General features: G+C 54.3%; 4 protein-coding genes across 6 annotated transcripts; all 4 read right to left on the bottom strand.

Annotated features, from left to right (window-relative positions):
* Positions 1-1,207: 1,207 nt before the first annotated feature.
* Positions 1,208-3,393, bottom strand: APOC2 (apolipoprotein C2). 2 transcript variants are annotated; one of them, XM_026014022.2, is made up of 4 exons: positions 3,288-3,393; positions 2,211-2,295; positions 1,884-2,043; positions 1,208-1,446 (listed from the first exon to the last, which is right to left on the bottom strand). In XM_026014022.2, the coding sequence occupies exons 1-4, from the start codon at positions 3,363-3,365 to the stop codon at positions 1,356-1,358; spliced, it is 414 nt and encodes a 137-aa protein (XP_025869807.1). In that variant the 5' UTR covers positions 3,366-3,393; the 3' UTR covers positions 1,208-1,355. The 2 variants fall into 2 exon arrangements, with proteins under 2 accessions (XP_025869807.1, XP_025869808.1); XM_026014023.2 differs by lacking the exon at positions 3,288-3,393 and adding an exon at positions 2,686-2,709.
* A 466-nt stretch (positions 3,394-3,859) lies between these two features.
* On the bottom strand, positions 3,860-6,235 carry APOC4 (apolipoprotein C4). The gene is made up of 3 exons (XM_026014024.2): positions 6,076-6,235; positions 4,553-4,682; positions 3,860-4,065 (listed from the first exon to the last, which is right to left on the bottom strand). The coding sequence occupies exons 1-3, from the start codon at positions 6,149-6,151 to the stop codon at positions 3,906-3,908; spliced, it is 366 nt and encodes a 121-aa protein (XP_025869809.1). The 5' UTR covers positions 6,152-6,235; the 3' UTR covers positions 3,860-3,905.
* A 10,422-nt stretch (positions 6,236-16,657) lies between these two features.
* On the bottom strand, positions 16,658-19,137 carry APOC1 (apolipoprotein C1). The gene is made up of 4 exons (XM_026013896.2): positions 19,002-19,137; positions 18,797-18,874; positions 18,154-18,301; positions 16,658-16,856 (listed from the first exon to the last, which is right to left on the bottom strand). Exons 2-4 carry the CDS (start codon positions 18,852-18,854, stop codon positions 16,796-16,798), a joined length of 267 nt encoding a protein of 88 aa, XP_025869681.1. The 5' UTR covers positions 18,855-18,874; positions 19,002-19,137; the 3' UTR covers positions 16,658-16,795.
* A 3,029-nt stretch (positions 19,138-22,166) lies between these two features.
* Positions 22,167-24,998, bottom strand: APOE (apolipoprotein E). Of its 2 annotated transcripts, none has more exons than XM_026013924.2 (4): positions 24,862-24,998; positions 24,058-24,108; positions 23,353-23,563; positions 22,167-23,033 (listed from the first exon to the last, which is right to left on the bottom strand). In XM_026013924.2, exons 2-4 carry the CDS (start codon positions 24,098-24,100, stop codon positions 22,316-22,318), a joined length of 972 nt encoding a protein of 323 aa, XP_025869709.1. In that variant the 5' UTR covers positions 24,101-24,108; positions 24,862-24,998; the 3' UTR covers positions 22,167-22,315. The 2 variants fall into 2 exon arrangements, with proteins under 2 accessions (XP_025869709.1, XP_025869711.1); XM_026013926.2 differs by having other exon boundaries at positions 24,798-24,907.
* Between the last annotated feature and the right edge of the window lie 876 nt (positions 24,999-25,874).

Below are 25,874 nucleotides of genomic sequence, written 5' to 3'. Positions count from 1 at the left end.
ACTGCATCACCTCTGTTCTTACCTGCTCATCCTGTGCTTTTTTTTTTTTAAGATTTATTTATCTATTTATGATAGACTGAGAGAGAGAGAGGCAGAGACACAGGAGGAAGGAGAAGCAGGCTCCATGCCGGAGTCTGATGGGGGACTCGATCCCGGGACTCCAGGATCACGCCCTGGGCCAAAGACAGGCACCAAACCGCTGAGCCACCCAGGGATCCCCTCATCCTGTGCTTTTTGCCTGCAATTCCCCACTGCCCAGATACCATTTCCCAACCACTAATCACCCGTCGTGGACCTGGGGACCAAGAGAGTGGGCCCCCACTTTCCAGCAACAAAAGCCTCAACCACACTGTGATGCATCCTCTGTGGACAGCCCAGCCAGGTTTTCTAGGGGACCCTCCCCCAGCCTAGGGGACTGTACCCAGGCCTTCAACTCTACACTTCTTCTTTTCGTTATTGCACAAATTGTTGCCTGAAGTCATCTCCTCCCTTGGTCGGCTTGCTCATCCTCAGCCTCACCACCCCCCCTTCCCCCAGCCCCTCTGTTTGTGACCTCAGGACAGAATAGAGCTCCCGATTCCTGAATGGGAGCTCAGAAGATGTTACTACTATTGCTAATAAGGAGAGAACAGCTAACAAAACAGAGCACAAAGCCATAGTCACTAAAACTGTGTGGAATTGGGCCAGGGCCCAATCAATAGCTTTTTGAGGGGGCACGGAAACAAAATCCTCTGTCTTTCCCTTGCAGTGTCCCCTGGGCCTAGTAGGGTCTCAATAAATACATGTTGGACAAGTGTATAGGCATTATCACAGGGCACAGCTTTTGCAGATCCATCCCTTTGGGTCCCAGAGAACCTGGACACTGATTTTTTTTATGCTCCATAGTGACTCTGGGCACCAGCGTCCTCTCTATCACAGGACTATGGGACACCTCACTGTGATGCATGTTCAAAGTATCTATCCAGGGCCTGGATACTGCCAGAGGCCACTGGAAGCTAGCTGTGTTCCTGGTTTGTCATTTTACATATGAGAAAGGCCAACCTCGGTGAAGGACAATCTTTAATTTTGTTATGATTCTCAACTGTTATTATTCGCCTCTTTTATTCCCACTGACCAAGTTAGGGCTACATGCATCCAATGAGCACTGTTGGATGGACGGCTCCATCCCCTGAGATCTTAGAAAGGCAACCACATGAAAGAAAAGAAATGGCTTTTTAAATGTATTTATTTATAAGAAGACAGACCAGCACTGGGAGCAAGATGCTGACAGGTGCTGAGAAGTGGGGGGTTGGTCAGAGGAGCCAAGGGGTTGTGGGGTCTGGACTCTCCCCTCCCCCACGATCGGGGCTCAGCTGTTACGAGTCTCCCTTCAGCATAGAAAGTAGCTGGTCAGTGAAAATCCCTGCGTAAGTGCTCACAGCTGCTGTGCTTTTGCTGTATATGTCCCTGGAGAAAAAGGACAGAAGCTCTGAGCAGTGGGGGGGAAGCTGGGAGGACCCCAAGTCTGAGGGAGGAACAGGCTGGGGGCCCAGAGTCATGTGTCCTGTGGGGAAAGGTGGATGGAACCCAAACTCTTGGATCCCTAGGGAGGACAGGGCTGGGATCTCAGAATCCAGGGTTCAGACAGGACCGGGGGGCCGGGACTCCTGATTCCCAGTGGCAGTGGGTTGATACCTGATTTTCTTTTTCTTTTTTTTTTCCTAAAGATTTTATTTGTTTATTCATGAGAGACACAGAGAGAGAGAGAGGCAGAGACAATAGGCAGAGGGAGAAACAGGCTCCCCGAGGGGAGCCCAGTGCAGGACTCAATCCCAGGACCCCGGGATCACGACCTGAGCCAAAGGCAGATGCTCAACCATTGAGCCACCCAGGTGCCCTGATACCTGATTTTCTCATCCATGGTGGTTGGGTATGCCTTCTTGTACAGGTCCTCGGCAGCCGATCTGGCTGTGCCCCAGTAACTGTAGAGTGATTCCTGCATCTGGGTGAGCAGGGCGGAGCTGGTGGTTTCATCTTGCTGGGGCTCGTGGGCCCCCTGGACCTCTGCAGGGGTAGAATGCGTTAGGAGAGCTGAGGAGCATGTGGCAGGGGACAATGAAGCAAGGACGGAGGGGGACAGGGGTAGGGCCAGGTAAGAACTGGGCTGGGAAGATGCTGGGGGCTCATCTCATCCCCCTCACAGACCCTCCTCCCCAGCTGACCACACTCACCAAATCTCAATACCAGGAGGACAAGCAACAGAACCAGGAGGTATCGGGTACCCATGGCTTCGGAAGACCTGGACCACTGAGAAAGCTGTAGGGCAGGGCCACTGGTGACATCTATCCTGCTCTGCTCCCCCCGGCCCCCACCCTGTCCTGTCCTGTCTACTACCCCCCGAACTCAAGAGGAGGGTGCTGGGCTTCCCTCTCCCCCCCTCCTTCCCTGCTGATCCAGTTGCTGATGCATTGGCTCGGGCCTCATTGTCTAACATTTTATGATTCTACTCCGGATTTTAAGAGCTTAGTTCTAGGGGCACCTGGGTGGCTCAGTGATTTGAGCATCTGCCTTTGGCTCAGGTCGTGATCCCGGGGTTCTGGGATCGAGTCCCACATTGGGCTTCCCTCAGGGAGCCTGCTTCTCCCTCTGCCTTTGTCTCTGCCTCTCTGTGTCTCTTGTGAATAAAATTTAAAAAAAAAAAAAGACCTTAGTTCTAATATCCATTCATTCTCTCAAGAAGCAGTTCTTGAGCACGGAACTGTGCACCGATCCCAGTTCTGGGCGCAGCTGTGAACGCAGGCAGCAGCCCTGCCCTTACAGAGCCCACGTGAGAGAGAAATACAATCAACTATATTACATGAGGCAAATCTGCAGCGTGTCACTGGGGAATAAGTACTCTGGCGGGGGGGAGGGCGTGTCTCATAGCCGGGGAAAGCCTTGGCAGAGGGTGACACTTCTAATAGGACCCAGTCGGTACAGGGATGCATCCCCACAGACTCAGAGACAACCCGCAGAGGGAAGAGCATGGGATGAGTGCATTTCGGATGCCCCGAGTTCTGTTCTGCATTCATTCTGTCTGTCTTCACCCCAACCCTGTGGCAGGTCCTCAGGCCCTACTGTCACCTGTAATTTGGAGATGAGGCTGAGATCCCACCCCAAGGGGCGTCGGCACGGGGAAACAGCCTAGGATTCTAAATTCCCCCCATTCCAGTGGAGAAACCTAAAGGGACTCTTGCAGTTTCAGACTTCATCATCTTTGCCCCCTCCCCGCTGCCCCTTCTCCGTTTCCACTGGGGACCCTCTCTTACCCGACTCTGGCAGGCTGTCCTCACCAGCTCCACACGGGCAGAGAAAGGCTTTATAGCTCTTGAGATCCACCTCCCCATCCACAGCTACCACCCCCACCTTGTCCCCTAGTCCAAAGTCCTAGCCAACAGGACCGCTGAGGGGGTGGTGCGGGGCAGAGAGGGCAGGGACTGTCCCCAAGGTCAAGCCACAGAGAGCCCCTACTCTGATAATTTGCTCCTGAGAGGGCCAGGCTGGGCAGGGACTTTGAAGAGGTGGGGGGTCCTGGGCACCCAGCAGGAAGGGGTCTGGGGTTTCCCTCACGTGGGTAGCAAAGGCCAAGCTCTGAGTGAGGGATCATTGGGAGAACCTGCTGACCCCACCTGCTCCCCCACCTTCACCCTCCCGTCCCAAACTCAGTTGCCTGATGTCTCCTTCCCGCCACCAGCCCGTAGTGGTGGGTCCCAGGGGGCAGGGGGTCATCCCCCTGACTCCTTCCTCTCAGGGTCCCCCATTGTTCCTCCCTTGCCAGGTGTTGCTTCCTCAATTCATTAACTGCTGGGGGTGGCCACATTGGAAGGGATTGGGACAGGGACACAGAGAAGCATTTCTTTATTGTGGTGGCTGCAGAAACTTTAATCCTAATCACTGTCCCCACAGAAGAGCCGGGGGCACAGGCTGTGGGCCTGGTTCACAAGGCTGTCTTTGGAGCTGCGGAGCCAGGCCCGGGTACGGAGAGTCAGGTCCTTCAAGTGGTCGTCGTAGTAGGTCTGCACAAAGCCCTGGAAGGCCTCCGGTCCCCTGTAGAAGAGGGGACAGAAGAGTTGAGACCCCAGCTATCCATAAGGCTTCTGCCCCTTTCATCCGTCCCTCCACCCTCAGACTTGGGAGTGACTGCTCTCAACTCTTACCCTCTGCTCTTCTCAGACCCCGCCTTATCCCACTCAGAACCCCAGAGTTCAAGCCCTGCCCCCCTCCCTCTGACCCAGGGGTCCAGGCCCTCAGCCCCCTCCTCCCTCTGACCCAGGGGTCCAGGCCCTCAGCCCCCTCCTCCCTCAGACCCAGGGGTCCAAGTCCCCAGGCTCCTCCTCTCTCAGACCCAGGGGTCCAGGCCCCCAGCCCCCTCCTACCTCAGACCCAGGGGTCCAGGTCCCCAGCCCCCTCTTCCCTCAGACCCAGGGATCCAGGCCTCCAGGTTCCTCCTCCCTCAGACCCAGGGGTCCAGGCCCCCAGGCTCCTCCTCCTCAGACCCAGGGATCCACCCCCCAGCACTGCTGCACACACTCACCAGAACCACTGCCACTTCTCTCTGGTCCTGGTCACCACCGCCTTTACCTTGTTGGGCACCAGGCTCCAAGGACTACTCACCAGCCTCGGCGGGGGGCTCGGGGATTCTGTGGGCGCTGCTTGCTGGCGTGCTAGGTGGGACCAGAGGGCAACATGGGTGGGCTGGGACCTGAGAATCCTTCCTCCTCCCTTTCCCTCCATGCTCACCATCGCTCCCGGGGGGCCCGAGGGCAACCACCTGACACTGTCCCTGCTGGCCTTCACCTCATATGTCCCTTTGACCACCTGTCCCCCCTTTCCATCATCAGTCAATTTCTCATAACCCTCTGTGCCCACGGCCCCTCCTGTCACTTCTGTTTCCCCCTCAGTTTGTGACCCCACCTCCTTGCCCCCACCCCCCTCCTGATGCCTCCTTCTCTACCTGATCTCACTGCCTCCCCCCTTCTCCTGTGACTCCCCCCAGAACCACCTCCACAGGTGGGGGGAAGGGGAGAGGGTGCAGGAAGACTTTCTACCCCTCGGGATGGAGGTTGGCTGGGCTGTGCTGGTCATTCCTCCCAGGGGCTGGGGGTACCACTTCCAATCGCACTTCACCTCCTCGTTCCTACCTGCCTGTCCAGCACTCACACTCACACACCTGGGCAGAGCCTCACCCACAGATCCCTGGCTTCACACGGGCACATACGTGTTCAGGCATGTACAGAAGCACGTGTGTGCCCTGCAGTGTGCCTTACCCAGTGACCAAACCTCTTCTATACTCAGTTTTCCCTTCTGTAGAATGGGTTGGTGATAGGCCCTGCACCAGGAATACTGTGAGAACCCAGAGTTAACACGTCTGAGGCACTGGTGATGGCACCCTGCACCGTGTAAGTGTTAAAACTTGAAATGCCGGGGCAGGCCGGGTGGCTCGGCGGTTTAGCGCTGCCTTCAGCCCAGGGCCTGATCCTGGAGCCCCGGGATCGAGTCCCACGTCGGGCTCCCTGCATGGAGCCTGCTTCTCCCTCTACCCGTGTCTCTGCCTCTCTCTCTCACTCTCTTTCTCTGTGTGTGTGTGCCTCTCATGAATAAATAAATAAAATCTTAAAAAAAAAAAAACTTGAAATGCCCGTGCAGAATTCACACAGGCTCACAACCCAGCACATACAGCCCCTCTCAGTGTCCACACACTCAAATCTTCTGCAGTGCCCCCAAATCTTTCTGCATGAAACCCCCATAAAGACACATGAGTGCACACACACACACATGTATGTTCACAGACACACGTTTGCCACGATGTCATATTCTTGTATGAATCCACACACCAACACACCTACACGACCACTGTCATTCTTGCCAACTCCCACGTTACCCGCCTCCCACGGGGCCACCGCTGACACATTCTCACAGGAACGTGCACACACTGGTGTACGACAAAACACAAACTCCACACCCGCATGTGTGCAAACTCGCACACCACACAGACGGTCACACTCACAGCCCATAGCACCGCAGGGGCCCCACACCCGCCCGTCCACTCCTCCTCACCCACAACACAGGCCAGGACCAGAATGCAGAGGCAGAGGGAGGGCAGGGCCTGGGGCCTGAGTCCAGGAGGCAGCATCTCTGGGGGCTCTCCTTCCTTCCTCCTTTCCTCCGTGTTCAGCTCTCCTGGCTGGGGGAGGGGGGCAGATGGCTCAGAGCAGGGCCCTCCCCTGGCGGCCTCCCCACGCCCCTTGGCAGGGACTTCAGAGAGAGGGACCCAGGTAACAGTGACAAGCAAAGACCTTGCCCGCCCCTGCTGGCCTCCCTCCTTCCTACCCTCCCGGCACTCTGGCCCGACAGAAGACAGAAGCTCTCTGGCCCTCCGATGACAGGTGTTCAGATCCTGCCTCCACTTCACCTGCTGGCTCCTCTTTCTAACCTCAGTTCCCTTCTCTGACAAATGGGCCTACAATCCATACTTCAGCAGGACTTTAATGGAATGAAACCACACAGGAAAACATCTTAACAAGCACCCTGGTAATGGTGGTCCTCGCAGATCGTGACTGTTTCTGTTTTTTAAATATATGTATTTTTTAAATTTTTATTTATTTATTCACAAGAGACACAGAGAGAGAGGCAGATACATAGGCAGAGGGAGGGAGAGGCAGGCTACCTGCTAAGCAGAGACCACAACACAGGACTCAATCCCAGGACCCTGAGATCATGACTTGACCCGAAGGCAGATACTTAACCAACTGAGCTACCCAGGTGCCCCGATTATGGCTGCTTTTGGTTATTTTCTTTCTAATATCCCTTGGGCACTGGACTACAGACCAGACACCCTCTCACCATGTGACCTGGGCAATTACCACTCCTTCCCTGGGCCTCAATGTTCTCTTCTGTAAGATGGGGATGCTCATAAGCGCCTGCCTCCCAGAATGTGATGCACCATGTGATTTCACCCATGTGAAAGCTGGGTGAGGCTCCGTGAGAGAAAATTCCAGGTGCACCTAGTAGGAAGTTGTCACTATCAGGCTCAGGCCCAACACTAGACAGAAAGAAAATGAGCCTTTTTCTCCTGGAGGACCTAGCCTAGAGCCAGAGCACACATCTTGGTCAGCAGACCATGGACTGGATTCCTTAGTCTAGGATTGCCAGATAAAATACAAGATTCCCATTTGAATTCAGACAAATAATAAGGTTCTAAAAAAGATTTTATTTATTTGTTCATGAGAGACACAGAATGAAAGAGAGGCACAGACTCAGGGAGAAGCAGGCTCTGTTCACAGAGCCCGACGTGGGACTCGATCCCCAGTCTCCAGGACTAGGCTCTGGGCCAAAGGTGGTGCTAAACCGCTGAGCCATCCAGGCTGCCCAAGTTTTTCTTTTAGTATAACTATGTACCATGCACTATTTGGGAAGTATCCTAAAAATTGTTTGTTATTCATCTGAAATTCAAACCCGATCAGGATCCTGTATTTTTATGTGGTGAATCTGACAACCCCACTTTGGTGGCCATAGCCTGAGCAACTTATATAGTAGTTCCCCCACCTTTTTCAATTATTTATTTATTTATTTAATTGAAGGGGGTTGCAGGCATGAGCCGGGGAAGGGACAGAGGGAGAGGGAGAAACAGACTCCCTGCTGAGCAGGGAGCCCTAACGTGGGGCTAGACCCCAGGGCCCTGAGATCACGATCTGAGCCAAAGGCAGACGCTTAACCAAGTGAGCCACCCTGGCGCCCCTAGTATCCCCTGTTTATCCACAGTTTCAGTTACCCAAGGTCAACCAAGGCTTGGAAGCAGATAATCTGACAATATGCCAGCAGGCTGGTCATCACTAAATACTATGTCACAGTGCCTATGTCATTCCCCTCACAGGGGCATTTTATCATCTCACATCATCACACAAAAAAGGGTGAGTACAGTTCAACAAGATATTTAGGGGCAGAGGGGCGCCTCGGTGGCTCAGTCAGTTAAGCCTTTGGCTCTGCCTTCGGCTCAGGTCCTAATCCCAGGGTCCTGGGATCAAGCCCCACAAAGGCTCCCTGCTTGGTGAGGAATCTGCTTCTCCCTCTCCTTCAGCTTCTGCTTCTGCCCTTGCTTGTGCTCTTGCTCTCTCTCTCAAACAAATAAAATCTTAAAAAAAACAAAAAAGGTATTTAGGGAAAGAGGGAGACTACACTCACATAACTTTTATTATAGGATATTATTATAATTGTACTAGTTTAGTATTATTCATTGTTTTTATTAGTATTATATTTTTTCTTTTCTTTTTTAAAAGATTTTATTTATTTATGAGAGACATGGAGAGAGAGGGAAAGACATAGACAGAGGGAGAAGCAGGCTCCCTGTGGGGAGCCCGATGGGGGACTCATCCAAGGACCTTGGGATCACGACCTGAGCCAAAGGCAGATGCTCAACCACTGAGCCACCCAGATGCCCCATTTTCTTTCTTTCTTTCTTTCTTTCTTTCTTTCTTTCTTTCTTTCTTTCTTTCTTTCTTTCTTTAAGATTTATTTATTTATTCATGAGAGACACAGAGAGACAGAAAGAGAGGCAGAGATACAGGCAGAGGGAGAAGCAGGCCCCTTGCAAGAACCCAATGCAGGACTCGATCCGGATCCCGGGATCACGACCTGAGCCAAAGGCAGCCACCCAGGCATCCCCCTCTTTTATTTTTTAATTTAAATTCAGTTTGCCAACATACAGTATAACACCCAATACTCAACACACCAAGTGCCCTCCTTAGTGCCTAGTTACCCCATTCCCCCCAACCCCTCCCCTACTCGTTGTTAATCTCTTACTGTGTCTAATTTATAAGTTAAACTTTATCATCAGTATATAGGGAGAGGAAAACACAGTAGATCCAAATCTGTGGTTTCAGCCATCCGCTGAGGGTCTTGGAAGGCATCTCCCATTGATAAGGGGTGGCTACTGGTTTGGTGCTAACCCAGAGGCTTCCAGCAGAATGCTGCTCACTCCAGGGGCCCCAATGTGGGCTCCCACACACAGTAGGTGCACAACAAATGTGCCCTGCAGGGCCAGGCTAGCAATAATTGGTAAAATGAAACCTCCTGGAGCTTCTCTTTTGGATGGCGAGAAGTTCCAGAAATGGATGGTGGTGATGGTTGCACAATTTGTGAATATACCTAATGTCACTGAAGTGCACCCCTAAAATGGCTAATGTGGTAGATTTTACGTTATGTATTTGACCAAAAGAGAAAAGAAAAAAGAGACACCTGGGTGGCTCAGTGGTTGAGTGTCTTGCCTTTGGCTCAGGTTGTAATCCCAGGGTCTCTGGATTGAGTCCTGCATTGGGTTCCCCACAGGGAGCCTGCTTCTCCCTCTCCCTATGTCTCTGCTCTCTGTGTCTCTCATGAATAAATAAATATTTTTTAAATAAAAAAGAAAGAAAGAAAAGAAAATCCTGCCATATATGGTGGGCAGCCATGAGATGGGGTTCAGAACCTGACTGTACATCTGCCCTACTGTGTGACCTGGTGCAAATTGCTTAACCTCTCTGGGCCTATTTCTTCATCCATGACTGGGAGTCAGGGACTACCTACCCTGGAGAGTAGAGGAGACTATTTATGTAAATTGTCAGTGCCAGATACAGTGCAGAGGTGCTCTGTTAAGGTCAGAGGCTATTTATTAAGCTTGTGTTTTCTGGCGCTATGAAGTGGGGCATCTTTATCATTCCCATTTACAGATGAGAAAACTGAGGCTTGGGGGTGGAAGTGAGGCCACTTAGCTAACGGCTCCTCAACCAGCAGGTGGTGAATTTGAACTCGGCTCTCTCACATCTCACTAAGCCAGGACAACCCCTGCGGCTCCTCCCCACCTGAGTCCTAGAGATCAAGAGGGAGGTAAAATCAGACCCGCAGTGGGGTGGGCCTGGGAGAGGTCTCTGACCCCTGCTCTGGCTCCAAGGTCAGTGTAGGCTGTTTACTGTTTGCTGCTTGCAATGTTTGTCCATCTCGGGGACAGGAACAGGCTAAAGGTCATTCAGGGTGGACCTCAGAATCAGCTCAATAACAACTGGGAGCAGGGTGATGAGAGGGAGAGAAAGAGGTCACAAGAGGGAGGGGGGAGTGGGAACAGTGGGAACAGTGGGAGCAGTGGGCCCTGAGAATGGAGAGCATGTGTCTGGAGGCAGAGAACATCTCTGAGCCTGCAGCTTTGTGTCAGAGAGACCACCAGGCACCCAAATCCCTCTCCCCCTGCCCAGACCCCATCCCCTCACTCCTGAATCCCAGAACCCACCTCCCCGCCAGCACTCCTGGTGCTCACCTCCCTCCTCTGCGGCCCTGGTTTATGTCAGGGAAATCTGGGACCAAAGAGAGGTGGAAATGTCCCCTCCTTGATCTCTACTTTCTGCCTTCTGTCTGAGAGTTCTGCTTTCCTTTGTTGTTAAAAACAGAGATATTGGGGCGCCTGGGTGGATCAGTTGGTTAAGCCCGTCTGACTCTTGATCTCAGACTATTGAATTTGAGCTGCCCTCCAGCGTGGAGCCTACTTAAAACAACAGAGATATTCACATACCATAAAATTTATCCTTTTTTTCTTTAAGATTTTATTTATTTATTTGACAGGGAGAGGGAAAGAGAGTACAAGCTGGGGGTAGCAGGTGGAGGTGAAGGGAAAAGCAGATTCCTCACTGTGGGGCTCGATCCTAGGACCCCGGGATCATGACCTGAGCCAAAGGCAGATGCTTAACCAAGGGAGCCACCCAGGTGCCCAGAATTCATCTTTTTAAAGCATACAATTTGGGGCACCTGGGTGGCTCTGTTGGTTAAGCATCTGCCTTTGGCCCAGGTTATGATCCCGGAGTTCTGGAATCGAGTCCCGCATTGGGGTCCCTGCAGGGAGCCTGCTTCTCTGTGTGTGTGTCTCTGGTGAATAAATAAAATCTTAAAAAAAAAAAAAAAAAAAAAACATTGAATTGTATGCTTTATTTTCTTTTAAGATTTTGTTTATTCATGAGAGACAGAATGAGAGAGAGAGAGTGGGGGCAGAGACACAGGCAGAGGGAGAAACAGGCTCCCTGCAGGGACCCTGATGTGGGACTCAAACCCAGGACTCTGGGATCATGACGTGGGCCACAGGCAGATGCTCAAAACGCTGAGCCACCCAGGCATCCCTAATTCAATGGTTTTTTAGCATATTTGCAAAGTTGTATAACCATCACCACCATCTAATTCCAGAACATTTTCACCACCCTGAAAAGGAGCCCCCATACCTGTTAGCCCATTGGGATCACTCCCATTACCTTCTTCCCCCGGCCCAGTAGGGCCACCACTGATCAACTTTCTGTTCTATGGATTTCTCTATTCTGGACGTCATGTGATTGGAATCGTACACTGCACGGCCTTCTGTGGTTGGCTTCTTTCACTGAGCATCGAGTTTTCGGGTTCATCCGTGTTGTGGCGTGTGTCAGTGCTTCCTTTTTATGGCAGAGTAATATTCACAGGGTGGGCATCCATATACACACACTATGTGGCTTTATCTGTTCATCAGCTGTTGGGCATTTGGGTTGTTTCCACTTTTTGGTTGTCAGGAACAATACTGCCACGAGCATGCGTGCACATGTTTTGGTGTGAACCTGTGTGCAGCTCTTTGGGTAAGATGCCTAGTAATGGAGTTGCTGGATCACATGGTAGCTCTGTTGAACAGTTTGAGGAGCTACTAAACTGTTTTCCAAAGGGGCTCTGTTCATTTGTTGCTTTTTTTTAAAAGATTTTATTTAGGGGCACCTGGGTGGCTCAGTGGTTGAGCGTCTGCCTTTGGCTCAGGTCTTGATCCCATTGTCCTGGGATCAAGCCCCACATCAGGCTCCCTGCAGGGAGCCTGCTTCTCCCTCTGCCTGTGTCTCTGCCTCTCTCTCTGTCTCTCCTTAATAAATAAATAAAATCTTTTAAAAAAATAAAAGATTTTATTTATTTATTCATGAGAGAGACAGAGAGAGAGGCAGAGGGAGAAGCAGGCTCCACACAAGGAGCTGGATGTGGGACTCGATCCTGGGACCCCAGGATCACAGCCTGAGCTGAAGGCAGACTCTCAGCCACTGAGCCACCCACCCAGGCATCCCTCATTCATTCATTCATTCATTCATTCATTATTTATTTATTTATAAAAGATTTATTTATTTATTTATTTGTGATAGAGAGAGAGAGAGAGGTAGAGACACAGGCAGAGGGAGAAGCAGGCTCCATGCCAGGAACCCGACACAGGACTCGATCCTGGGACCCCAGGACCTTGCTCTGGGCCAAAGGCAGGCGCCAAACCACTGAGCCACCCAGGGATCCCCTCCTCATTCGTTTTTATATTCAGTTTTTCATTTGGGTGGTTGTTGATGACCATTTCATGGGGACAAAATTGTGTTGCTTGTCATGCACTCCCCTACCTCTCTTTGATGATTTCTGAATTGTCTTTTGGGTTTCAGGTGCCATGTCCCCTCCTGCAGGGAGCCCTCCCTGACCAGCTACGCTGAGTCTGGTGCCCACTGGAGTCCCCCATCCCTGCCCTGCCCGCTGTGTGGAGTGTGTGCCATGGGTGGGGCTGTCTGAATGTGCCACCTCCACTCCCTGAGTGTGAACATTTCTACTTGGATGTCTGGAGTTCTCCAAGTGTTTTTGTTCCTGGTGCGATCAGGGCTCTTTGCTCTCTGAGGTCTCTCTTTTTTTTAAAAATATTTTATTTATTTATTCATGATAGACATAGAGAGAGAAAGGCAGAGCCACAGGCAGAGGGAGAAGCAGGCTCCATGCCGGGAGCCCGATACAGAACTCAATCCCAGGACTCCAGGATCACGCCCTGGGCCAAAGGCAGGTGCTGAACTGCTGAGCCACCCAGGGATCCCTGCTCTCTGAGGACTTGAAGGTATGTCTGTAACCCTGAGAAGAACAAACGTATTGGCTCTAAATATAAAGTGTAAAAAGAACTTCGGGGGCTCAGTGGTTGAGCGTCTGCCTTTGGCTCAGGTCCTGACCCTGGGGTCCTGGGATCAAATCCTGCTTTGGGCTCCCCGTAGGGAGCCTGCTTCTCCCTCTGCCTATGTCTCTGCCTCTCTCTCTGAATAAATAAATACAGTGTAAAAAGAAAATCTTAGAATGAGTGAGTTCATGAGTGGATAATGAATGGGAACCACGCATGTATATGTAAGCTGGTCCGTGGAATGCAAATGTTCATTCACTGATTCAGTAAGTATTGCCTGAGCGCTCACTGTGTGCTAGGCACTGTTCTGGGCACTTGGGGCCACTGCAGGAGACAAGACAGCATCCATGAACTTGAGGTCCCAGCAGCAGGAGACAGTGAACAAGTAAGCAAATAGACATATATTAGAGGATAGCAAATACTGGAAAGAAAGGTAGATGAGGGGCACCCCCGGTAGCGCAGCGGTTTAGCGCCGCCTGCAGCCCGGGGTCTGATCCTAGAGACCCAGGATCAAGTCCTGCGTCGGGCTCCCTGCATGGAACCCGCTTCTCCCTCTGCCTGTGTCTCTGCCTCTCAGTCTCTCTCTCTCTCTCTGAATAAATAAATAAATAAAAATACTTATTAAAAAAAAAGAAAAGAAAGGTAGATGAGGAGATGGGAGAATGATGGGAGAGCAGTATGAGGGGAGCACAACGGGGAGGTGAGTGTTAAACAGAGACCCAAAGGAGGTAAGGGACAAGCAGGGCAGATATCTGGACATCTGCAGGAAGGACATTCCAAATGCAAAGGCCCTGGGGTAGAAGCCTGCCCAGTGTGTCAGAGGAGCCTGAGGAGTTGCAGGTGATGGAGGGGGAGAGGCACAGGGCAGGAAGCACAGGGGTGACCAGGCCAGGTAGTGTGGAGCTGGAGACTTGAGTTGGTGGACTCTGATACAATCTTTGGGTTTTCCTCTGAGGGTAGAGGAAGGGTTGTGAGCAGAGGAAGGGTGTGACGTGACTTGTGTTCTAACAGGATCCCTCTGGCTGCCAAGTGGGAAGGGAGCGTAGCAGCTTGGAGGGCTGATTGGCTGGGGCGGGGGGCACTGAGTACACACACTTATATTTATTTATTTCCCACCTTTGTTCTCTACCCTCGTTCCTCAGATGTGCTTGGAGTTGTCCTCAGACAGGAAAGAACTCAAACCCACAAGGTGCAAGGTTCCATGTGTGTATGTTCTTTTTTTCTTTTCTAAGATTTTATTTATTTATTTGAGAGAGAGGGAGAGAGAGCATGAGCAGGGGAGGAGGGGCAGAGGGAGAGGAAGAAGCAGACTTTCCGCTGAGCAGGGAACCCCACACTGGGCTCGATCCCAGGACCCGGGTATCATGACCTGAGCCAAAGGCAGACTGAGCCTCCCAGGCGCCCCTATGTGCCTGTGTTCTAATTTTACAACAAAGGCACCACCCTGTGCGTCTTTTCCTGTTTCTTTCTTTCTTTTTTGTTTATTTTTTTAAGACTTTATTTATTTATTTATTCATGGGACACACACACAGAGGGAGAGAGAGAGAGAGAGAGAGGCAGAGACATAAGTAGAGGGAGAAGAAGGCTCCATGCAGGGAACCCGACGTGGGACTCGATCCCAGGACCCCAGGATCACACCCTGAGCAGAAGGCAGGGGCTCAACTACTGAGCCAGCCTGGTGTCCCTGTTTCTTTCTTTTAAATATTATTTATATAGAGGATCCCTGGGTGGCTCCCTCTGCCTCTGTGTGTGTGTGTGTGTGTGTGTCATGAATAAATAAAAATCTTTTTAAAAAAATATTATTTATTTATTTATTTGACAGAGGGAGAGGAAGAAGCAGACTCCCTGCTGAGCAGGAAGCCCAGTGTGATGTGGCACTTGATCCCAGGACCCCAGGATCATGCCCCGAGCCAAAGGCAGACACTTGACCAACTGAGCCACCCGGGCGCCCCTCTCCTGTTTCTTTTTCACTCAAGGCTACACTGTTAGATCTCTCCAAGGTGTTGCATGAACATCTAGCTCATTTTTCTGCAGTTGCATGGAGTTGCACATTTTCTTTTTTTTATTCCCCTAGCGATCGATTGCTAGGTTGCTTGCAGCTTCCATCCCCACAAATAACACTGCAATGAGTAGCCTTGTCCATGTTCCCAGATGCTTTTCTGGCCCCCGCACCGGGATTCGGGATCGCTGGGGTGGACACGGGGCAAACTGCCAGGTTGCTTTTCATTGTAGAGATCCAGTCAGTCCACTCTCCTGGGGAGGGTGTGCTGCTTCTCAGGTACCCACGTCCTCACCAGCCCCTGGTACTTTCCAGTCAATCTTCTTGCTGCCAGGTGATGGGAAGCAGGCTGGTGTCTTTTGGTTGTTTTCGTCTTATTTTTAAAATTTTTATTTATTTATTCATAAGAGACACACACACACGCGCGCACACACACACACACACAGAGGCAGAGGCGTAGGCAGAGGGAGAAGCAGGCTCCCTGCCGGGAACCCAATGCAAGACTCGATCCCAGGACCCTGGGATCATGACCTGAGCCGAAAGCAGATGCTCAACCGCTGGGCCACCCAGGTTCCCTGGTTGTTTTCATCTTACTGCCCCTGAGTTTAAGCCTCTCTTCCAAAGCGAAGGGCATGCTCCATGAACTGTCCATCTTCTCTGTCTCTGTGCCTCTCCAACCTGAGAGCTGTCCAGAGGGGTTGGGAAGAGTGCTTGAAAAATAAATTGGCCCCCAAATGCTGGAAATATGGCCAAGATGACTAATTGATTAAATCTGTACAGACTATACCTTTTTGCCAACTAGCCACCTGCAAGAGGACTGCTTGTTTGAATTTTATCTGATGAGGGATATGGGTGCATTTTAATATGCTGGGGATGATGCAGGCGAGGCCCTGGGCCAGGCTGTGTGTGTGTGTGTGTGTGTGTGTGTGTGTGTGTGTGTGTGGCTGCAGCAGGCTTGTCTGGCAGGGTGTCCCAGGAACCAGGAAAGCAGAGTGAGGAGGTGGCCCTTGAACCACCCCCACCCCCACCCGCCCAGCCTCCATTCAAATCCCAGCCCTACCCATTTCTGGCTGCATAACATCACCTAAGTGACTTTAGACTTCTATGTCTCAGTTTCTTCCTCTGTAAAATAGGGGCAGAGACAGCACCCACCTACGGGGAGTTTTGTGAAAAGGTAATGTTTAGGGTTTTTGTTTGTTTGTTTCGGATTGTGAATAATTATTCCACCAAGTATTACTGAGCGCCTACACCATGCCCAGTCCTGTGTGGGACTATGCCTGGGGACAGTGGTGATGACCGTCCTGGCCCAGTCCTCCTGGGCTCACAATCCAGTAGGAAAGACAGACCCATTACTAGGCAGTGATGACCCAGCCTGAGGTCTAAGGAGGGCTTCCTGGAGGAGACCTACTGTTCATGGTGATGAACCAACCCGGTCCCTCATCTTGGGCAGCCCAGTGGGGGAAGAATATAGCAGAGAAACAGCTCTCCCCTTCCTGACAAGTGACTTCACCTCTGTGGGCCCCCATGCCCTCGTGGAATTAACAGGGCCCCTGCTCCCGAGGTTCTTGTGAGGATTTATTTGAGACCATGAAGTTCAAAGTCCTTGGCACAGGTCAAGTAGACAATGTTCAATACATTTGAATCCTTGCCTCCTCAAAAGATGCAGCCCACCCCCACCCCCCACCCCCACCCCCAGCAAAAGACCACTCAGATTTCTCTAGGATTTTTATTGGAGGTTCGGGGTAGACATGAACATCATGAAGTCCTTGGCAAGGAGCCAGGGGATGGGAAATTTCGGAGCCCCCTCCTGGGGCACACAGGCCAGAGTAGAGGGGCCGCTCTCCTGGAGTTCAGGAGAAGGCAGTTTTGAGATGATTCTTCACTTTGTTGAAAGCCTCAGAAAACCAGTTTCTGCAGGGAGAGATGGGGGAGGAGTCACTGAGTTTGGTGTTTCAGGGCAGGTCAGAGGGCCCAAATCCTGCCTCCTACCTGCCTCCCCCATCTTCCCTTTTCCCTTCCCCCAAGGACAGAGCTTGGTTCCCACATCTGTGGAACTGGGAGGAGCCCTGGGCTGGATTTCCCAGATGGGCCAGAGCCCTTTGAAGTCAGAACACTCCACCCTGGGCACAACTTTCAAGGCTTGCTATCTCTTGCTACCAAGCCTGCTCTTGGCACGCTGTCCCCTAGTTATTCAGGGGCACTCTTCAGCCTTCTTGTTTTTTGTCCAGGCTGTGTCCCTGGCCTGGATTATGTTCATATCTTCCTGGCTCAGGGCCTTTGCACTTACCCTCCACAGGAACATTCTTCCCATGTTTCTAGGCCTGGCTGGATTTTCCTAATCACTCAGATCTGTCTCTCTCTCTCATTCTCTCTCTCTCTCTTTTAAAGTAAGACAGCCAGGCTTCATGTAGGTTTGAATTCACCACCCTGAGATCAAGACTGGAACTGAGATCAAGAGTCTGAAGCTTAACCTACTGAGCCACCCGGGCGCCCTGAAGCAATAACACTTTAAATTGAGATATGAAAAGGGGCGTCTGGCTGGCTCAGGAGGTATTATATACAACTCTTGATCTCAGGGTCATGAGTTCAAGCCCCACGCTGGTTGTCTACATCCACCCTGTTTATTGTCTTCTCAGTATTTAGCCCCGTCTGGGCTGACCTCCTGGAAATTCACTGGTTTACAATCTGTTCCCTGTGGGCTGGGACTTTATCTCATTCATCACTATTATTCCCCACACTGGAACAATCCTGGACACTTAGCAGATGCCCAATAAATACTTGTTCATGAATGAATGATCCTCTACTCTAAGTGGCCAAATGGAGTCACTGTTGGTGAAAAAGCATACTGAGCATTTACAATGTGTCAGGCACTATGCAAATCCCCTAGTTTACTTCTCCTCAGAACCATCCATGTAACAGAGGAGGAAGAAGGCTCATCCAGATCTGTTCTGGAATGACACAAAGAGAACTGAGTCTTTGCTAGCCTGTGGACCTGGGGTGACTCGACACCCAAGCTCGGCCTTTTACCACCACGCAGGACCACTTCTACACTGTGGCCTAGGTAGGAGTCAGGAACCTGTCCCCCACATCTGGGCACCCTGTGATCCAGCCATGACCACAGGGAAGCTGTCAGCCTCTCCAGGTCTCAGTTTCCCCAATCTGTTAATGATATACCCCAGCCGTCCCAAACCCTGAGAAGGTTCCTAACCGGGTCTTTGCAGGAATGTCGCTCTTCTTGATGCTCTCAATGGCTGCCCGGGCCTTGTCTTCCAGGGTGTTACCAAACTCCTTCAGCTTATCCGGGATGCGCTCGAAAGTGCTGGAGATTTCTCCGGCCGCCTGGGCGGGGGCTGGACCTGCCCAGAGACGGGCAGGGGTACAAAAATGTCAGTATTGGGAAGCCTCAGGCTGAAATTCTGGGGACGGGAAAGGAGATCTTTGAATGATTCTTGGAGGTCATGGGGTTAGGCTGGGAAGGGGAGGGGGGAAGATGGACTAAGGCGACCAGATGGAGCTCAAGCTGCCGGGAATTAGCTTACTGGCAGGCCTCCCTCCTCCCCCTCCCCTTTCCAGGTTGTAAAAGCAGGACAGCCAATCCTGGAGGGGCAAGTCAATACATCATCTGTTGCTAGGGCTTCCTGAGGTAGACTTGCCACCTGCCGGCCCGCCCCTTAGAGCACCCTCACCCACCTTGCCCGGTTGGGGGTGGGGTGATTGGTGAGAGATAGGAAAACCAGGGCACAGAAGGGGTCCCAGAGCTCTCAAGCGTCCTCCAAGCTTGGACCCCAGGCACGTAGGCAGCTTCAAGCTTCCAAATCTCAAACCCCCAGATTCTTCTATCCCACTTTTACCTTCCAAAACCATCGACAGAACCACCACCAAAACTGGGAGCGACAGAATGAGCCTCATGGCTGGGCCGGAGGGGCTCTCTGGAAGCAGAAGCAGGGGTGGGAGCGATCAGTGACACCCCTCCTCCCTCCCCGGAGTTCCCTCCACCCCTTTTCTAGTGTTCTTGGAGGGGCAGCCCTCCCGGGGCATCAGGCATCGAGCACCAACCTGGAGCGGTCTCGGAAAGCGCAGGTGGGAGGTCCTGGCCTGGCCCAGGCCTTTATCGGGCTGGGGCGGAGGCGGGGCAGGTTAATCCCTCCCCTTAAGCCTCCGGGCCGCTGGCCTCCCCCCACTCCCGTGCCCACCCACCATTTCCTCTTCCCTGCCTGGCTGGTGGGAGTGCGGGGGTCAGGTGGGCCTGGGCACATCCCTTGTCCCTTAAGCCACTTGCTGTTCAGCACCTGCACCTCTAAATCTCCCTGTTGGTGGATCTCAGCCTGCCATAGTCCCTTCCCTACATGTGAGGGGTGGGGGTGTGTTTCTTCCTGCTGAACTCAAGGGTCTCTCTGTCACAGAGCATCTCTGTAATTCGCTGGAACTCTCTAGGCCTCCTCTTCCATCCCCTTTCTCTTCTTAGCAAGCCTCTTCAGTGCAAGCAACTCCCAACTCCATGACTCCAGGGTCACCCAGTCTACCCCCACATTCCTAGACCCTGGCCACTTCCAGTCTCACTTGCAGACCAGCCCTCAAGCCCCCCACCTCCCTGTATCGGGGAGCATCCCAGACCTCCACGGATGTGCTCTGAGGTCTTCATTCCACAGCCCCCTCCCCTGCCCCATGCACATCGATCTTTGGGGCAGGAGTCTTTGCAACCTGTCTCAACTGCAAAACCCCAGCTGCAAGGATCCCAGGGTGTGTGCCTCCATCCATTCCACCAGGCCCCTCCTAGCCCTCTGCTCTCCCACTCTGCGAGCTTCCGGGCCCCCTGGTAAACAGTGCATCTGCCCTTGCCCCTTCGGGCCCCTCCTGGCACCAAGCTCTCCCCCCCTCCCCTGTCTCTCCTCCCACCACATCCGTCCCTCAGGGCTGGAGTCCAATGCTTCCCCCCTTCCACTGCCTTTGACCGCCAGTGATCCCTGGCAGCTGTGGGGAGGGCGGCCCTGGCCTCAGACTTGAGGTTGGCTGGCCTTGTGCCCCCACAACCACGTGTCAGCCTGGGGGTGGTGGTGGGAGGGGACAGTTATGAAAGGGACGCACAGACATGACCCTGGCAGGATTGCGACAACCCCTTGGCTGGCTCAGGGCATCCAGACCCTGTCAGCCCTCCAGCTGCCTTCCCAGACATCTGCTTCCCCTGCGAGCCTAGCATTCCCCAGACATCCACCCAGAGGTCTCTTCTCCTTCCTTCCCCACCCCACCGGAATAGAAGAATGACTTGGCTTTTCCAGTCTCCTCCTCCTTATGCTAGCTACAGGGGTTTCCATTTACAGATGGGGAAACCGAGGCACAGCTAAGAACATTCAATGGCTCAGCACCATTGGGGTGAAGGGAGGGGTGGCTCTCTGTCCCCTTTCTGGACTTCAGGCTGCCCCTCTGAATCTCTGAGGGGGATCACCTTCTGCCCCACAGCACCCCCTGCCAGGCTCTGTTCCCCAAAACTCCTTCTCCAGCCCTGGTGCCATCTCTAGACCTGACTGTTGTCTTCATCCATGAGAACCCAAGATTCAGCTCTTCAAGGGGGAGACATGGTTGATCCCAGCCCGTGCATTGACAGCTGTGGCTCGGAGGGCTTGGCCCCAGCTTCAGGGCATATAGTGAATCAGCAGCACACTTGGCTGGGACTAGTCCCCCTGCCTCTAAGCCCACTGGCCTTTTGCTCACCAAGCCTAGGGTGAGTCATCTGGGGGGGTGGGGAGGACAGCCTGCCCCCAGAAGGGCACTCAGGGCAGCTGGTGAAAGCTCGGAGTTCAGAGTGTGCAGGAGCCACGTGGAAGAGTGCAGCTGGGCCTAGGAGTTACAAGCTCAAGCCCTGGCCTGTCCTCTGGGCCGGGAACCCTGCTCCCCTCCTCTGGGAATTGAGGGGGTGGGAGTGAATGCCAGCGGGTGGCCCCAGGCTCCCAGCTTCAGTCTGCACCACTCTGAAGGTCAGCTCCCAGCTGTCTCCCAGACCTGGACCCCAGTTCTTCATGGGGGTGGGGCAGCCCCTCCTGGGGGTGGGGTGGGGGAAGGGCAGCTTCCTCCTCTCTAGCCAGGACCTAGCACCCAGTAGGCTTGTTGGGAGAGACCAGAGGTCAGCAACCCAACTGGAGAGTAGAGGAGAGGATGAGGGCAGGGGGCAGGGAAGATCAGATGAAGAGATCTGCGGATCCAGAGGGAACTGGAGAGGCAGAGAGGGCCCAAGTGCAACAGAATGGTGGAGAGGACCGACCCAGAGGGCAGAAGAAGAGAAACAAGAAACAAGCAGGACCAGAAGGTGTGTGTGTGGGGGAAACAGGAGGAGAAAGAGATAAAAGATAGAGGTGGAGGAAAACAGGAAGCAAGAAAAATGAAGCCTCTCACTCACCCAGAGCAGGCAGGAGGCCAGGAGGCAGAATCAGATAAGGCCGGGGAATGCCAAGAAGGGCTTAACCAGGGCGGCCTGGGTGGTTCAGTCCCCTAAGCACCCATGCCTTGGGCAGCTCTGGTCGTAATCCCAGGGCCCTGGGATCGAGCCCTGCATCTGGCTCTCTGCTCAGTGGGGAGCCTGTTTCTCCCTCTGCTGTGTGCTCTTTCAAATAAATAAAATCTTTCTTTTAGGGATGCCTGGGTGGCTCAGCGGTTGAGCATCTTGCTTTCATCTTGGGGCATGATCCCGGGGTCCTGGGATGAGTTCTGTATCAGGCTCTCCACAGGGAGCCTTCTTCTCCCTCTGCCTATGTCTCTGCCTTTCTCTGTGTGTCTCTCATGAATAAATAAATAAAATATTTTTAAAAATAAAAATTAAAAGGGGGAATTTAATCATAATTGCAGTGGTGTCAGGTCACAACTCCATGAAGCCAGTATCCTGAAGCTGAGCAAGCTCAGGCTGAGAGGTTGCTTCCCCTCTCCCTCCACCCACCACCTCCCCGGCCATAGTCAGGAGCAACTGCAGGATTCACCCCAGGGGTGGATCTGTTCCAGAACCTTGTCTCAGAGCCAGAAGGGACAGAGAGGTAGGGAAGAGAGAGATTGAGTACTGCTGAGCAGAGACAGAGCAAGAAGGGAGACTCTGAAAGGAACAGAGGGAGGGATCAGAAGGGACCAAAAACCAGACACACAAGCAGAGGGGACAGGACAGAGTGGTGTGGCCAGTGTGGGGAAGAAAAGAGAAACTGAGGCAGAGCCGGGAGTAATCACACACAGAAATCCAGCAGCTGCTGTGGAGCTTGGTGAATCTTTATTAAGCCAGGGCCCTTTCAGGAGGACAGCTGGGGGCAGGCGCAGGCCTCCTGGAGGCCGGTGGGAGCAGGCAGGGGGCAAGGGAAGGAGTTGGGGGGGGGGCCAGCAGGTGGCATGCGGGGCGCTCATGGTTCCTCCACAGGCTTAGAGGTGGGGATGGTGCCCACAGCCGCCTGCACCTTCTCCACCAGCCCGTCCCACTGGCGCTGCATGTCTTCCAGCAGGGGCTCGAACCAGCTCTTGAGGCGCGCCTGGAAGGCCTCGGCCTTTTGGCGGATCTGGTCGGCCTGCTCCTCCATCTTCACCCGCACCTCCTGTATCTGCTCGCGCATCTCCTCCAGGTGGCCGCGGGCCCGGCTGCTCACCTCCTCCAGCTGCCCGCGCAGCTGCTGGCCCAGGGCGTCGGCCCGCTCGACCAGCGGCTGGGTGGCCAGGGCGCCCAGCCTGGCGTTGCGCTCGCGGGCCTGCTCCAGCAGCGGCCAGAGGCGCTCGCGGATGCTGCTCACGCTGCGCTCGGCACCCTCGCGCACGCCGGCCTTGTAGACCGCCAGGCGCCTCTGCAGGTCCTCGGCGTCCCGCAGCACCCGCTTGCGCAGCTTGCGCATGTGCGAGGCGAAGCGCGCCCGCAGCTCCTCGCTGCTCTGGCCCAGCATGGCCTGCAGCTCGCCGCGGTACTGCGTCAGGCGGTTGCGCACGTCCTCCATGTCCGAGCGCAGCCGGGCCTGCGCCGCCTGCAGCTCCTTGGCCACGCGGGCCTGCGTGTCCGAGGTCATGGGGCCCAGCTGCTCGTCCAGCTCCGCCTTGTAGGCCTTCACCTCCTTCATGGTCTCATCCATCAGCGTCCTGGGGTCCGAGAGGGCGGGAGCATGTGTGTGCAGAGCTCGGGGGTGGGGGGGGGGGGGAGAAACAGGGAGAAAACCCGTCGTGCGGGAGGGCATGGTGGGGGCAGGGACGGCCAGACGCGGGGATGAAAGGGAAGGGTGCAGGGATTGAGCTAGCCTGATGGAGGGGTGGCCAGGGGCAGGAGACGCTGAGAGAGTCAGAGCGGTCCATAAAGCCAGGAGCTTGAGATGGAAAGAAGGATCGAGACATGGGCAGAGATGCCCAGACCGGCGGACGCTCCAGGAGGAACTACCCAGCGGGAGTGTCAGGGGGCACTCACGTCAGTTCCTGGGTGACCTGGGTGTTGAGCACGCCCTCTTGCACCTGGTCAGACAGCGTCTGCACCCAGCGCAGGTAATCCCAGAAGCGGGCCAGCGCCGCCTCCCAGGGCTGGCCAGTCTGCCACCCGGCCTCTGGCTCCAGCTCCTGCTGGACCTTCGGCTCCAGCTCGCGCTCCAGCTCCGGCTCCGACTGCACATCGGCCCAGCATCCTGCAGAGAGCAAGTTCGCGGCGGTCAGCGTCCCGGCCCGCTCCAGGCACGCAGTGCCTCGTATACAGCAGGTGCTCCACATATGCTCCCGCACTTGTTTTAGAGCACTGGCCGCCAGGGAGCCGGTGGGGGGATGCCCAGTTCACCTGACAGGCACATGTGGAGCATCTGTGTCTGCTCCGTGCAGGGCCGTGTTGCCGTGAGGAATAAACCTAATCACGGCAGACACGAATCTAACGCTCGCTACCTGCCTGACAACAATGCATTAGGAACTGTTGTTAACTCCCGGTTTAAGGATGGGGAAACTGAGGCCCAGAGAGAGTAAAACAACTGCTCAGAGCCAGTGGATGGGAGGCCTCAGACCTGGGCCTCCCCTCAAGGGGAAGACAGATCAGCTTAAGGAGGGACCCAGGGATGAGAGAAGGGCCCACCGCGGGGTGCAGGTGAGGATGCGAGGAAGGGGCAGGGAACCTGAGCAAGCCCCGCCCACCTACCTGCCAGGAGCGTGACCACCAGCGCAGCCCACAGAACCTTCATCTTCCAGCCTGCGATTGGTCAGTACGAGTGAGGGAGAAGTGTCAATCTGGGCAGCCAGTGGGGACCCCTCCCACCCGGAGCCCCGCCCCACCCGCTCGCGGCCCTCCGAGTCTTGCCTGCGCCCCCAAGTCTGCATCGGGCCGAATCCAATCACAAACATTTACCGGGCGGTCCCTCCGTTGTTGATTTAACTCCCTCATTGTCTCCTCCTATCTCCCCATCACCAGGTCGGCCTCCGCCGCCCAAATTCCATCCCCCTCTCCCAGGGGTTCAAATTCCACTCACCCTGCCCCGAGTTGCATGAGAGCCCCGACTGTGGCTTCTAAGTTCCAACCTCGCATTCCTCGTTCTCCCTTCACATTCTAACCCCAGCTTCACATCTAAACGTCATGTTCCACCCATGAGCTAACTTAATTCTCATTGACAAGTCCTCAGTGAGCGCTCTGGCCACCTCGCCGCCCTGGGCCTCCAAGCCCTGCAGATCTGAGGGGTCACCCGGGAAGCGCTCAAGGAACGGCAGTGACAATTCGTGGCCTGGCTCATCCGGTTCTTCGAGAGGTCCAGCTGCTCCCCCCGCCCCACCTTCCAGCCAGGACGGGATGCTCCTGCGGCCCACTCCTCCTCCTAGGTCCGACCCCTGCGTGCATCCTCTTCCCCGGCTGCTGCCTCTGCCCCGGTCCTCGCGTCTGACAGTCACCTCGCCCCAGCCCGTCGCTCCCGGGAGCCCTGAGCTGGTCTGTGCCCTCAACTCGGTTTCTCACCGGCTCCCGGGGATCCTCCTCCTTCGCCTCCGCTCGGGCTGAGTAGGACTCAGGGATACCAGACTCGTCCAATTATAATGTTCCCCCTGCCCCGCCCACTCCTCCCCGGCCCGCGAGCTGGGCCGGCCCCCAGTCACGAGGTGGGCTGTTCTCCCCCACCCCTTCCCACACCCGGCAGGGGGAAGGAGGGGGGTGGTTGGAGGCCCTGTGATGCCCCTCCACCCCACGCCGGCCCCCACGAAGGGAGGTGACATCTCAGTAACTCAGGCCCCCTCCTCCGCTCGGAGGGGCTAGGCACGCCAGGGAAGGAGCTGTGGCAGACCCCGGCGCCCCTTCGAGCCCCTTATTTTCTCTGGATGGATGAATCAAATTTGGAAGAGGGGGCTGGGGGCTGAAATCCTGGGACAGAGGCGAAGAGAAGGCTGGGGTTTTGGATTCCTGGGTTCCAAGGGGAGGTGGCTGGGAGTGCTGCGTAGACTCCTGGGACTCAGGGAGAGGACCAGACCCAGATAGGATGGGGGGGCACTGTGTAAACCTGGGATTTAATCCTAGCTTCCCCTTTGTGACCTCCGGCACAGGTGAGCACCTCTCGGAGTCCCGCTTCACATTTACAAAATGCAGATCCAGCCCTCCTCCCTAGGAGGAACATTGTAGGTCCCCGCGCGCCCCGGCAGGAGGCCCTCCGCGGGGCTATGGAGCCCTCCGGCTGCCGGGTTAGGACTGCGGACTCTGGGCCGAAACCGGGTTCCTGCCAGTTGCATGACCTTGGGCAAGCGATCGAGCTTCTCTCACCACCCTACTCCTTGCTCCACAAAACCAGGAAAATGGTCCCACTTACACCACCGCTCGGTGATGCAAGCTGCTGAGTGCACGAAATCCTGAGAACTGTTCCTGGGGCAGACGGGGCCAGCTGCTCTGATTGGCCACGTCAGGATGTCACCTTGCTAGCAGCCCGCTTGGAGTCCTGGCTGTTCCCCAGAGAAGTCCAAGTTGAGGTGGGTGAGGCCACACGG

The sequence above is a fragment of the Vulpes vulpes genome, chromosome 1 (genome assembly GCF_048418805.1).
Source record: "Vulpes vulpes isolate BD-2025 chromosome 1, VulVul3, whole genome shotgun sequence".
Lineage (NCBI taxonomy): Eukaryota > Metazoa > Chordata > Mammalia > Carnivora > Canidae > Vulpes > Vulpes vulpes.
This window is presented reverse-complemented; position numbering and strand designations above follow the sequence as displayed.

Excerpts from the sequence above, each read along its gene's own strand:
- APOE (XM_026013924.2), bottom strand. The coding sequence starts at position 24,100 with ATGAAGGTTCTGTGGGCTGCGCTGGTGGTCACGCTCCTGGCAG. Across the intron at positions 23,564-24,057 it reads GGTGGTCACGCTCCTGGCAG|GATGCTGGGCCGATGTGCAG; the intron begins GTAGGTGGGCGG and ends TGCTCTCTGCAG. Across the intron at positions 23,034-23,352 it reads CAGGTCACCCAGGAACTGAC|GACGCTGATGGATGAGACCA; the intron begins GTGAGTGCCCCC and ends CTCGGACCCCAG.
- APOC2 (XM_026014022.2), bottom strand. The coding sequence starts at position 3,365 with ATGGGGAGGTGGATCTCAAGAGCTATAAAGCCTTTCTCTGCCCGTGTG. Across the intron at positions 2,296-3,287 it reads GGACAGCCTGCCAGAGTCGG|CTTTCTCAGTGGTCCAGGTC; the intron begins GTAAGAGAGGGT and ends CCTGCCCTACAG. Across the intron at positions 2,044-2,210 it reads CCTCCTGGTATTGAGATTTG|AGGTCCAGGGGGCCCACGAG; the intron begins GTGAGTGTGGTC and ends CTACCCCTGCAG.
- APOC1 (XM_026013896.2), bottom strand. The coding sequence starts at position 18,854 with ATGAGGCTCATTCTGTCGCTCCCAGTTTTGGTGGTGGTTCTGTCGATG. Across the intron at positions 18,302-18,796 it reads TCTGTCGATGGTTTTGGAAG|GTCCAGCCCCCGCCCAGGCG; the intron begins GTAAAAGTGGGA and ends GTCTCTGGGCAG. Across the intron at positions 16,857-18,153 it reads GACATTCCTGCAAAGACCCG|AAACTGGTTTTCTGAGGCTT; the intron begins GTTAGGAACCTT and ends CTCTCCCTGCAG.
- APOC4 (XM_026014024.2), bottom strand. The coding sequence starts at position 6,151 with ATGCTGCCTCCTGGACTCAGGCCCCAGGCCCTGCCCTCCCTCTGCCTC. Across the intron at positions 4,683-6,075 it reads GGTCCTGGCCTGTGTTGTGG|CACGCCAGCAAGCAGCGCCC; the intron begins GTGAGGAGGAGT and ends GGTCCCACCTAG. Across the intron at positions 4,066-4,552 it reads GAGAAGTGGCAGTGGTTCTG|GGGACCGGAGGCCTTCCAGG; the intron begins GTGAGTGTGTGC and ends CCTCTTCTACAG.